At 41.5% G+C, this 12358-nt stretch overlaps 2 protein-coding genes across 4 annotated transcripts in view; one reads left to right on the forward strand and one right to left on the reverse strand.

Annotated features, from left to right (window-relative positions):
• Positions 1–2876: 2876 nt before the first annotated feature.
• CINP (cyclin dependent kinase 2 interacting protein) lies at positions 2877–8951 on the reverse strand. 2 transcript variants are annotated; one of them, XM_064460805.1, is made up of 5 exons: positions 8830–8951; positions 7662–7830; positions 6384–6510; positions 4695–4824; positions 2877–3201 (listed from the first exon to the last, which is right to left on the reverse strand). In XM_064460805.1, the coding sequence occupies exons 1-5, from the start codon at positions 8834–8836 to the stop codon at positions 2999–3001; spliced, it is 636 nt and encodes a 211-aa protein (XP_064316875.1). In that variant the 5' UTR covers positions 8837–8951; the 3' UTR covers positions 2877–2998. The 2 variants fall into 2 exon arrangements, with proteins under 2 accessions (XP_064316875.1, XP_009511644.2); XM_009513349.2 differs by lacking the exon at positions 8830–8951 and adding an exon at positions 8109–8709.
• The window catches only part of TECPR2 (tectonin beta-propeller repeat containing 2), a 45455-nt gene continuing 42000 nt past the window's right edge, over positions 8904–12358 (forward strand). Inside the window, exon 1 of one of the 2 annotated variants that reach the window (XM_064460803.1) lies at positions 8904–8992. The gene's annotated coding sequence lies outside the window, so the exon portion shown is untranslated. Of the gene's footprint in view, positions 9083–12358 lie in introns of both variants that reach the window. The other variant, XM_064460804.1, reaches the window with a different exon arrangement.

Consider the following 12358-nt stretch of genomic DNA (forward strand, 5'->3'; position numbering starts at 1 on the left):
TTCTTTACCTACTGCTATCTTGTATTTTTGTAATACTTTGTGTGTTGCTTGGGTAATCATATATTTGTAGAGACCTCCTAGCAGCAGTTTCTTGTCCAAGGCACTATTTTTCCTTTCAAGAAGCTCAGCAGGTAAAAAAGAAAAGCCTTAAGTGACCAGGATCTTTATTTTATTCATGAACTTTTGTAGACATTACTGAAAACTGGTAATGCACCTTTTAAAATGTCTGGGTCACCTCATTGCTAAATAGATGAGGCTACTGAGATAACTGGACAAATCAGCAGAAAGGACCTGTAATATGTAGAACTGTTCTACAGTTCATTGATTTTTCATGGTCTTGTTACTGAGGAAAAACACTAAAATTGAATCTGAACAAGAGAGAGGACAATTCAGAGATGAAACAATCTTGTTCTACTCTCTCCAGTATAGTTGGTTTTGGGGTTTTTTGGGTTTTGCCGGGGTTTTTTTCCTTGGTTGCCTAAGTAGAAGATTAATTTGATTAGCCAAAGCACTGCATTTTATGTGGATGTGAAAGATGTTATCATTTGTTAGTGAGGTCCTGTCAGGTGGCTTGGTTATGGTGTAGTTTTTGGTTTGGGTTTTTTCTCTTTTTTTTTAGGAGGTGGTAACAGTCAGAGGATACAAGCCTACCTTATGAATGATGATACCGTACAGAGCAAGGTTCTGCTGGTCTTTCAAAGTCTTTGCAGTGAGCAATTCTTTATTACACTCATTTGTACCAACTCTCTGATAGCTACATCTGAGGGCTTCAAATATAACAGTCAACTACTTAGAGCTCTAACAGCAAAGCACCTCTGCAATGATTTTGCAGCAATCTTCCCGTGTCTGATAGAGTCAATGAGCAAGGGGGTCTGTGAATATGAAGACTCCTTCCTGAAGAGCTTATTTCCTCTAAGAAACAAGAACAAACCACAATTTCCACCTGTGCATAAAATGGAAATTTGCTTCAATTCTGCCTTCCCTATTGATTTGCACATGCTGGGAAATAAAATACACCTACTCTCATCTTAAAAGAACAGTTCTGTAAGTGAACCAACCTTTTCTCCTTGGAAAATATTTTCAAGGATGAAGGTGTTTCCATAGTGACAAGGGGTCTGGCCCTACTCGTATAAATTGAGGTGGCTGTTAAACTAGATGGAACACTTGCACAGAGAAATAATAAAACCTAACAAAGCTATTCATACCTGATCGTATTCTCCTTGAGCTACAGCAGAACTTCTTTTTAGATGCTAGAGACATGGGGTAAGAATAGAACACTATTAAGCTGTCAGAAACAGCCTCACAGTTGAACAGAGCAACATGTCAAGGAAACTTTTCCAGTTCACGTCTGTCTGTTCCAGTACTGCAGGAAACGCATGTATTTCCCTTACCAAGCTTATGGGATTTCAGACTGCAACTGGTTAAGTAAGTGACCCCACTTTTCCCATCAGAAATCTGTTCCAGAACCTCTCACTATTTTAATTAGGTTCTTCTGGTGTCAAACCACAGCCATTATGGTCATTTCATAGCAGTGCGCATTTTGTGTTACTGTCTTTCAGTTCAAGTGTTGTTTCAAGGAGACTCAAGGGTAAACATCTGTCAGGGTACAACAATGAGTCAACGGCACTTGGAAACACCACGTAATTTTGTGAAATAGGAGATCTAAATCAGTTTATATAGGAGCAGGTCATACAGGCAATCAGTAAGTAGGAATTTAGATTATTAATTGTAATGAAGTAAGCAGAGGGCCTAAATTCACTACACATTAGGGATTTAACTAAAACTTTTATGACACAGCTGCATAGTTTCCATATAGTAATACACTTTTCTGAAAAGTGATAATTTCCAATAGCAGCTAACAGTTATTAGAGGCTGGGTAAGTGTAGCAGCTTCTCCATGCTACCCAGGTCTGACATAACGGTACACTACAGTGATTATTACACCTTTAGGAGCGAAAGCAAATTAAGGGTATTGAATTCCACTTCAGGATTTGGCTTTTGCATTAACTGTTTCACCCGAACACACTCTCTACTCTTTTCCAAGCAAGCAGCATGAAAAATAAAAGCAAGAATTTGAGCCACCAATTCTTGTCCTGTAAACCGCTAACCAAAAATACAGAGGAGGCACACCTTTAAACCAAAACCGCTTGACATGAGAAGCAGTAATCCAAGGGAAAAAACTCGCTGAGCCCTGTGACAGGAAGCAAACAATATGGGATAAGGACACAACTGAAGTAGGTCTTGTTTTTATTCAACAAGTGCTTTCATGAAACATCTCTAAAAGAAAAAAGTTACGATGAATTAAGAGAGACAAGACCTTTTCCATTAACGACTATGGAATGGCGAGTAATACGAAACCTCCCCACTGTTCATGCTTGGGTCACTGTTCAAGGGTGATGCACCTAACCACACCATAATCAAAACCAAACCAGAATTTACACTAGTGTCTGCAACAGCACTTCAGAACCACATGCCAAACTATGTGGATCCCTTTGGATCCACTTTTGTATCCTGCTTTTTGTGCTTTCCTTTCCTTTTCCCCATTTATAAAGCAAGTACAAAAGCACTAGCTCTGTTAAGTCATGCAAAAAAACAATGCATGAAAGATCAAGTAAGTGCTGAATTTCTGTGGTGAAAGGGACAATGTAGGTATTTTAGACTGTCAAGATTTGGAAAGCAGTTAAATTCTTTGCTGTAGGTGTGTATGCGCATTGAATCCCCCCAGACCACCAAGTAGTTCTCTCCTCTTTCTAATTACAGGGGACTTGGCCTCCTACCTGTAGCCTCTCTATTGCACTTAAAAATGGATAATGCAACCAAACCCAGATTGTCCCATGAAGAAAAAGGAATATCAGCTGAGACAAAATAATAAATACAAACAGAGAAAAATATTTTTAATAAGTTTTACAAAAAAATCAACTTACTTGGTAAGCCTTGCCATTTGCCATTTCCGTTTCATGCAAGCATCGTTAGAAGCAAGCCAGGTAACATTTGAAATTCTAGCACTGTCTATGTCCTGTTTCCAGCAGCATGGCTTCAAGTAGTAGTTTGCTGCTGTTCTCAATGTAAGGCTGGTATAGCCATGATGATAAATAGACCATCATCAGATCCTGGTCATCAGAATGAGCAATTTCTTGTACAATTGTTTGCTTGAGTTGTAGTTCCTTCTTGTACATTTCAGAGAGCTTCAGAGACACCTCATCTGAAGTGGATTCAAAAACCAAGCACGTTGACCATAACATTTCAGCAATTCTCTAAAGATTAAATTATACTTGTAATATGTTGATAATTAAAAAACCCTCTACCTCATGTAAGCTATTCCCCGTACTCAGACATCTTGGGTTTTACAGCATTAACAATGTTTGTACACTGGAACATAAAATGCTAAAGTATTTCATCCACTTTTGGATATATTTTATACACTTGTGATTTTGACATGAATCCCCCTTTAATTCTAGAATAAGCAGTGGTATTGATTCTCAGGACCCGCTGTAAGATTAGCTATTATAGCCATTCTTTCAAATAACTGAAATTTGGTTATAAAATTTGGTAATGCTATCTTGAAATACAAGCTTCATATTTGAGTCACTGTTGATTTTAGCTAATCTAAAGGATGTCCTCACATGCTGTCAGGCACTTCAGCAATGCATGATCACCAATAAGTGACACCAACAGTGAAAAGTAAGGGTAAAACAAAAAAAAAACAGACCAAAACTGAACTGTGTAATGTAAAAGCTAATATTGTTACTAGTTATGTTAACTGATGGTGGTGTGTAAAATATATTTATGTAATAATCTTTAATTGTTTGACTTTCTAAAAAATAACCACACAAATTATTTTTTAAAAGAGACGGATCTTGTGTTCCTAACTTAGCCTGAACTATCACTCCCTTCAGGAGGATTTAGTCTTTCATGGAGTAACGAGCACCACTAAATGATTCAGTCACAACGAGTGTTTTGACAGCAGCTCTCTTTGTCATTCTTACCCTTTTAAGCTGGCAGAAACTAATACATAAAATTCCTGCCAACTTGTGGTAGCGAAGTCGGGCTTCACAAAGGTATGACTTTCACTTCATAAAGAGGCACTTGGTTTGCATGCACTCAGGCTTCTCCTGAATTCAAATAGTTTTAAAACTGCAGTAATACGGGTTTGGAGACAGTAGTTTTTGCCATCATGTGAATGTTAAAAGAACTGGTACTAACAGTAGACAGAAACTGAACATTTATTTACTTATCTTGACTGACATTGAGATCAGAGGAATTTTTCTTTGGCTGCCAGAGAATTAACTGAGGTGTAGCTTGTTCTTTACATTCAAGGATTTCATTTCTGTGTCAAGTGGCAAGTCAAGTCAGTTAAGCCTATGGCTTAACACTACCAAGTTCCAAATATGTCTCTCTACAAAGGATGTGGCTGTTGCAGCTTGGACACTGTAAGCTGCTGACAAGCTTGGTTTTATGCTGTAATTGTTGCATGTCAGTCAATGTCGGGCAATTCATACAAGCAGTCATCAGCAGTAACCCTAAACCAAGTAGTGCATTCATGTGTGTATTGATTAGTCAATTACAAAGTAGACAGAAATGCTCTCCCTCTCTCTAAGGCAAGACATCCAGATAAAAGGGTTTATTTTCCAGTCCTAAATCAGATTACATCAATGACACAATGCAATTAGCTAAGATAATCAATATTTTACTTACAAAAGTACGGAGTGGGCCATGTATGAAAGAAGGGTGCTGTGCAATTCCCAGCTCCATGGTGGAATGTTTCCAAGTCACAGATTGCTTTAGTAGTCGAAGTAAGCTTTTCCATTTTCAGTTTTATTTTTGTCTGAAAATGAGGAACGTGTAATATTAATGAACATCTCAGGAACAGTAGGCTACTATAGTCTTAAACTTTTTTAAAGCACACTATTTCTGAAGACTATTTACTCTCAACATTTCTAACTCACTTTTTTTAACTCCAGGCAGGAATCAAAGCTGGAATTTACATACAGATTTAATATGAGATACCCTAACATTTTGAACACTGCAGATATGACTTACTGACTCTGATTTTGCATAATTCTTTTGTTTCCCCCATGTAGAAATACATTAAAGTGCGTTCTCAGTTTTTCACCTCTCTCTGGGTTTTCCCTATAGCAATTTAGTGTGGCACAAGCCCTATAAACACATGCCTTCTTACATTAGATGACTTAAATTCGATTTCAGAAGATCAGCAGCAGGTGAAAAAAGCAGGCCAAGCTATGACTGACAATATATTTAGGCTGACTTAACAGCTTGCTTTGAAAACCAGGTCATTCCATCTACTTCCTTCATGTTCACCTGACTTTGTGCATCACTGATGGGGACTAATATTTACAGGTAAAATGGAGCTTGCAGGCAGTATCTTTAAGTCAAGAAGCTAAAATACATATATTTCTATAAACTTGTAAGCTGGTATAATGTCATAAAGGGATGAAAAATAAAAGATGTCTGTAGTAGCTATGTTTAGTCTCCCATTTAACACTGGCTGCTTATACTCCTACCACTCAGGCGTAATAAGAAATAGCATAAACACACTTGGTAATCTGAACACAAAACTGCCTCACAGGACAAAAAACAAACCCCAAAAAAACCACACCACAACAACAACCCAAATTACTGTTAATCTTTCCCACAGAACAAAATTTGAGGAAAAGCTAGCTGCTTTCCTGCTTATTCTAAATACTGGACTGGTATCCTGTCTATATAAAAAAACAGCTCTATCACCTTTTTAATGGGCCTCCACTATGGCAGAAGGCTGTAAAAGTTATTTTTAATGAGAATTTTAAATACAGTATCAGGCAAAAATTTTCTTTTTGTTTCCTGTCAAATTGACAGGTGACATTAATTCCTAGCAATGTCTCCAGAAAAGAAGGTGGGTTACATAATAATTATCTTACTCCACTCTCTAGAGAAAGAGTTCTGCATAGAAAATGCAAGTAGGCAAACTAAAAATATAACTGAATTATGTCTGATTAAAGAGAGCTGCAAGGGTATGATGACAGGTAAAGCACTGCTTTATGCTTTGTTGTTTGCTTTGTTCTAAACAGAGGGAATATGCAGGATGAGAAAACAGGTGCAGTTTTAGAATGCATTTTTGTATGTATCATTTTCAGAAGATCACTTTATAAAGGGAGGAGCAGAATTATAAGCAGAAGGCAGATGTAAAACCAACCTTCAAATTTACCAATCAAGGAGATAAATGGTGCACACTGGATTATAATAATTTAGGTTTGAAACCAAAGAACTATGAATAAAGATCCCAATTTTATGTTTACAACAAATACATGAGGACATTTCCTTATGTCATAGTTGAACACACTTGGAACCAATTCATATTGACTAAGACTGAAAAATGAGCATTACCATGTGCTTTAAGGTCTCAAGTAATTCTGCACAGCAATTGTCCAGTTCTTCGTTGTATTTAGGAGTTGGCTTTTCAGATTCTGTGGCACTGTTATCACATGCTACCTCCAGTTTGTTGCCTTGAAATCTAAAATAGAAACAAAAGGCAGAGTAAACAACTGCCTTTAGGTTTACTCGAGTTGTGCAGATTTAAAATCCATGTGGTCTGACCCTACAAAACCTCTCTCACAGGCTGTTCATGAGAATTCCCACATACAAATAGTGAGACACATTTGCGCAGTTGGGGCTGGTACCACAACCTTCAGAGGAATATAGAATTACTCTGCCTTAGAGCATACACTTGAAAAAACTGTTGCGGGTGTTAAGATAACCCCTCTTCCCATTTTACTTTGTCCCTGTGTTGGAGGCTATTCTCTCGTAATGGGCAAGGCACACCCAGGCTTCAGCTGCTCCAGCTGACAATCTGGTGTCTCCCCATAAACTCACCTTCACACACAAGCTAAGGAACTGTGAACCCAGGGCAGCTAATGTGCAGGCACCTGTCCTGTCTTGCCAACTTTCCCACAAAAGCTGTAAACTTAAGACAGGGGAGAGGGAGTTGCTAGAGAGCGAAAGCAACACCTGACACCATTACAGCAAAATATTCCTGAGCTTGTACCTGTCAGAACCGTGTCAGACAAACCCTGCTCAGCTGTCAGGACTCTGGTGAAGTTTCTTCTCAAAACTCTCTTAGTTTCTCAAAAGTCTCTTAGTTTCTTTACAGTATGAAGATAATAGCCCTACCAAAGTGGTTTTTGTTGTTCTTTTTTTTAATCATCACCGTTACAACTTTTTTCTCTATATGAATAATTGATTTTTCTTAAAGAGTGCTGAAATTTTACTTCAGTGAATTTTGGATATACTGGCCTCAATGCAAATATGCAGGGGAGTAAGGGAGCTCAAATGGGCTGAGATCTATAGGATTAGATTCTAACTTTGTATATTATATAAGTATTTTAAATATCTGCTATGCTTAACTATGTGTAACAAACATTTTCCATTTATTGCAAATATCATTATTTTATGAGATTATTTTAATCTTTCAGACATTTATTATTTAAATGTAAAGAGTTTATGTAACCAAAAAGTGCAACTGCTGAGTTTGATCGAAGAGCTAACTTATTCACCCTGAGATGTTCTTTCCCCCATCTCCAAAAAAGGTCTTTCTAGTGAAGAAGAGATTTCTCAATAAAGGCAATCTTTATGCTATCTTTACTTGTATGTTATTAGCATACTTACTGCCCACTGATCTTCATGTTGACTATTTTGTTTGCCGTAGTAAATCCAGTATCATTCAGTCTCTCCCATTTCATCATTAAATTATGCCAGTCTGCTGCATTATCTTTAATTTTTCTTGCACTGACAGATAAAACAGGCCTTCTTGGAGTAGCATCAGCTGGACTTTTTGCTATATGAGAAAATAAAGAAAATCAAGCCATTTGAAGCATACAGAAACAAATCTATGCGCTGTCCCACAGCTGGTTGTGTGAATTATTTCCTTGCTTTGCTGCTGAATATCGATTAAAGTAAAATGGAATTTACATTAACGGTCCTCAGTCGCAAAACCTAATTCCTCATCTATCAGCCTTGTTACAATTTACAAGCAAATCATGTTCTTAAAAAAATGCAGACGCATTCTGAGATGTGATGTTGTGACACGGACAGCAGTGGCTCTGCAGTACTGACCAATCGAGCAGTCTTCTGTCCACGCACAGCAGTCAAACGCTAGCACAGCGTATGACGGTGACAAATGACGGCAACGACTCCCGCAAGCACGCAGCGCTCGTGCCACGGACATCTGAACTGATTCATGTCTCCCCGTGAGCTTGGAGCGCTTAGGAGAAAGCTGGGTCCTGCTGGAGGCGGTGGGTGCTGTCCCACTGCGCGTAAAGCCCACGCTTCACGATGTGTCGTTGGAGGACCACGCAGCAACAGGAACCTGCCACGCTTCACGCGCCGGCGCCACCTCAGGGAAGGCTGCGCGCGGGTTCTGCCCAGCACCTGCAGCCGCGCCTTCGCGCCTCAGGCCCTGCCCCAGGACGCAAGCGGCGCTGCAAGCCCGGCTCGAGGCTACGCGGTAACACCCGCGCGTTTCCTGGGTTTGTTGTTTATTCACAGAGACCCTTGAAAAAGGGTTGCAAACGTGAAGCCCACACGCGTGGCGTGGCACGACACGGGTGTCACTTCTCCGGGGGCAGGAGCGAGGCGCTGGGCACCTTTCTCGCCCGCACCCACAGCCACGCGTGGCAGCGACACGCCGGCGGGCTGGGCTGGGCTGGGCTGGGCTGGGCTGGGCTGGGCTGGCACGGCACGGCACGGCACGGCACGGCACCTCGGTAGTTTACTTCGGAAGTGCCAGGGCCCAGCCCCGCGGCTGTCCCCGCCACCCCCGGTCCCCCGCACTCACCCGTCATGGCGGCGCCCCGCGGAAGTGCGCTCACGTCCGGCCCCGCCCAGGCCCGGCCCCTCCGACCGGCGCAGCCAGCCGGGGCCGCCGTTGCCGCCGCTGCCGCCTCGGGGCCTGGGCGCAGTTGCCGCGCTCCCCACGGCTGCCCCGCGCTCCTGAGGAGGTGAGCGGAGCTGCATCCCAGCGGAGCTGCATCCCCGCGGAGCTGGGTGGGAGCCGCCCGAGGGTCTGCCCCGGCTCTCGCCCCCCTCCCGTAAGTGGGGCCTGACCGTCCGCCGCCGCCTGTTGCGGGCAGGCTGAGCGGGCGAGCCCGGTGCGGTGAGGGGGAGCGAGAGCGGGCCGAGCCCTCCCGGCCGTCCCCTGGAGGCTCGCCTGCGGCGCCGCCGGCGTGAGGGCGCGCTGTGCCGTTCGGGGCGGTGGGCGGGCGGGCGGCGGCGGGGGGCGAGGCCGCTGTTACCTGCCGGCGGAGCGGCTGGAGCCGCTTCGCCGCCCCCGGCCCGGCTGGGGCTCCTGGTCCGTGTGGTAAAACCGGCGTAAGATGAGGTAAAGCCAGCGGGATGGCGAGGCGGTGCTGCCGGCTGTCCGTCCGGGAGCCCCTGGCTGTCTTCTTCCCATCAGTAGCTGCAACCCTCAGACACTAGACAGCGTATTAGAAAGGAATGGTTTGAAATACCTGCCAAGATATAGAAACACACTTAAGGAAGGAAGGTTTCCTAGAGAAGCTGGGTGTCCCGAGGCCATCAGAGCGAGTAAAGCCTGGTTTCCTCTGCCCCCCTTGTGCAGTGACCCCAGGTGCTCTTTTTTCTGTCCTTTCCACCTCTGTCACCTAAGTTTGTGGGTTTGGTTTTTTTTTTTCATTCAAAATAAACTTTTCTGAGCCAAAACGGCAATATTTCATGAGACGTGTAGAGCAACAGGCGTGTTAATCAGGTAACTGCGACCTGAGTGCTGGCTGGCCCTCTGCCCGCAAAGGAGATGCGTGAAAGCAGAGCTCCCTGCTTCAGTGGGGTGCGAATTTGTGTTCTCCCTTGTGCTTGGTAGCTGTTTGCCCTGAAGAGTTCCGGAGGTGTGGCAGTCCGGTAGCCTGCTGCTTAGGCTGAAAATGTGAGAAGTATTAGAAAATAAAACCACTTTTCTCTTTAGTTGGCAGGATCTAGCTGAGATCAGAGACTGTTGTGTTTAGCTGTATGAGTTTGTTCATACTCTGAAGAGCTTAAATTTAAATTTTTATGTCAAAGAATAAAAATAAAAGAGCTGTTGTCCCTCGTGTACAGACAGGGCACTTGGGTTCAGAGAAGTGTGGTGACAGCTTTAGTCTCCTGTGGTCAATCTGTGGCACACCATGGCACTGAACCTTTAGCCACTGCCTGTTTAACCCTGGGATTACCTCTCGCTTTAGTTGCCTCTGTTAGGCAGCATTGAGCTTTATTCCTTTTTCTGACACTGGAGAAAATTTAAAAAAGTTTGTTTTTCAAAACATGGCCTTGAATGCAATATTTAAAAGCTTGTTGTGAACTTTGTGAGTTGAGAAGGAAGGACTTTCTTTGTCTGGCGGTTGGTTTTGCTATGCAACATATGGTATTTTTCTCTACTTTATCTCTGCTGCAGGATAGCTGCTTAGCACAAGCTGATTTGCCCTGTACAGCTGTTCTGTACTTCAGAGTAACCGTGGCTGACACAGTGAACATGGCATCGAGTTCCAAAATCTGTCTGAGAAAATAGATTATATCCACTGTGTGCCTTTGATTAAAAAACAGATAACATATATTCCTAAAGCTGTTAATAAAGAGACTACATGTGATACGCAACTGTGATTAGGGGGATTGAGGACTTTAGGCTCAAAAGCAGAGAATTGCGGTGGTTGTGCAGAGTTTTTAATATATAGGCCTCTAATCCTTTATATATTTGTTTTGTGTAGATTACTTAATTAGCAGTATTTTTAGTAAAGTGATGATTTGAGCTTTCAGTTGTATGTTTTCACAGAAGCAGTGCCAGAGTTTTGTTAGTCTATAAACCACTCAAGATGAAACTAATTTGTATGATAGCAAGAAGTTATAGTTTATTAATACATTTTTGATTGTACAATGTGAATGGGTTATAGATAACAAAACTTAATATCATTTTTTAATAACTTTGCCATCAGAGGAGATTGAAATAGGATTGTGTATAAATTTTATGAAGAGTGAGAGCCATAGCCTGACAGCAGGTTTTTTTTTTTAAATTTAACTTAGTATATGAGAAGAAATACTTCCTCCCAGTGTTTTCTATGGGGGGGGAAAAACCCCTGTCAAACTCTTTCCACCCCCCCCATATCTTTTTTAATTAAGTGTGAACTTACAAAATATGCTTAAGGTTGCAGATAGGGTTGTTGTAGAGGAAATGGTAATAGTCTATTTGTGAATAATAGAAATTTCCATAATTACATAGTTTGTAATGAATTATTATGTTTTTAACAGTTTAGTTGAGCCAGAAGGATAAGTGATGGAAGAGAAGGAATTTTGAGGACTTGCAAGGTCCTTTGGCAGCTGGGGACTGTGAGCTGGTTCCAGCTACAAGAGCAGCTTGGGATGATGACAGATGTGAATTGACTTAAAAAACAAAATATGTGAAATTCATGAGGCAGTAGCTGGGGAGCGGTAGAAGTTGAGATTACACAGATGATTATTTGTGTATGTGAGACTCAGGACAAAGAATGGGTTTCATTTTATTAGAATAAATAAATAAATAAAAAGACCAGCAGCTAGTAAAATTACTAAACTGGCAAAGATGCATGTTTAGAACAGCAAACAAGAGACTTCAGCAGTGGGTTCTCTTTTTATTTAGTTGACTGTAGATAGAAGGTAGTAAATACTGAAGGAAAGGGCAGGAGACCTAAAACACAGGTTAGGAAGTAGATGTTGTATGGAAATATTGGAAAAGAGTGGTGATGCACTGAGGTTATCTGTTAACTTAGTAAACAACTCTGAAAGGAGTTCTTCATTCAGAAATAGTTTGGACACATTAATCAGTTAATCCTTGTGATATTTTATGAAATAGGTGTCATGACAGGTAGTAATCACTGGAGGGGAGTGGAATTAATTTCTAAGCTCTAGGAAGCAGTAAAATTTATCACAGTTATGAACGTCAATAACTGCTGCTAGCTTATTTACTGGCTGTTTTTGTAGCACAGATAAAATATGGGTCCAGTAACTAATCTTTATTCTGGCAGTCTTGTCTAACATGGGCTTGAATGGGTAATGCCATGCAAGTAATCCCTTTGGATTTTGTGGAATTGTATGTTGACAGCAAGTGTTGCAGGGCCCAAAGCCAGTGTGCTGAATCCTCTTGCACAATAACTTAAATACTTTGAAAATGGACACATCAGAGCTTTTTGCAGTAATGGAAATATTAAACTAGCAGCTATATTTTTCTCTAATTTAGTTGATGTACACTGTAAGCAATGTGTGAAGGTGCCAGACAAATACCATTTTTCATCCTTAGAGAATTAAAACTAGGCAGAACAGTACATACCACACAAATTGCAGAAGGA

Source organism: Phalacrocorax carbo, chromosome 9 (assembly GCF_963921805.1).
Source record: "Phalacrocorax carbo chromosome 9, bPhaCar2.1, whole genome shotgun sequence".
NCBI classification, from domain to species: Eukaryota; Metazoa; Chordata; class Aves; order Suliformes; family Phalacrocoracidae; genus Phalacrocorax; species Phalacrocorax carbo.

What these genes read in the sequence shown, in the direction of transcription:
- CINP (XM_009513349.2), bottom strand. Translation starts at nt 8,220, where the DNA reads ATGTCCGTGGCACGAGCGCTGCGTGCTTGCGGGAGTCGTTGCCGTCAT. An exon ending in AACATGAAGATCAGTGGGCA is followed by an intron (nt 6,511 to 7,661) that starts GTAAGTATGCTA and finishes TTTCTATTTTAG; the next exon opens with ATTTCAAGGCAACAAACTGG. An exon ending in ATGGCCCACTCCGTACTTTT is followed by an intron (nt 3,202 to 4,694) that starts GTAAGTAAAATA and finishes AATCCACTTCAG; the next exon opens with ATGAGGTGTCTCTGAAGCTC.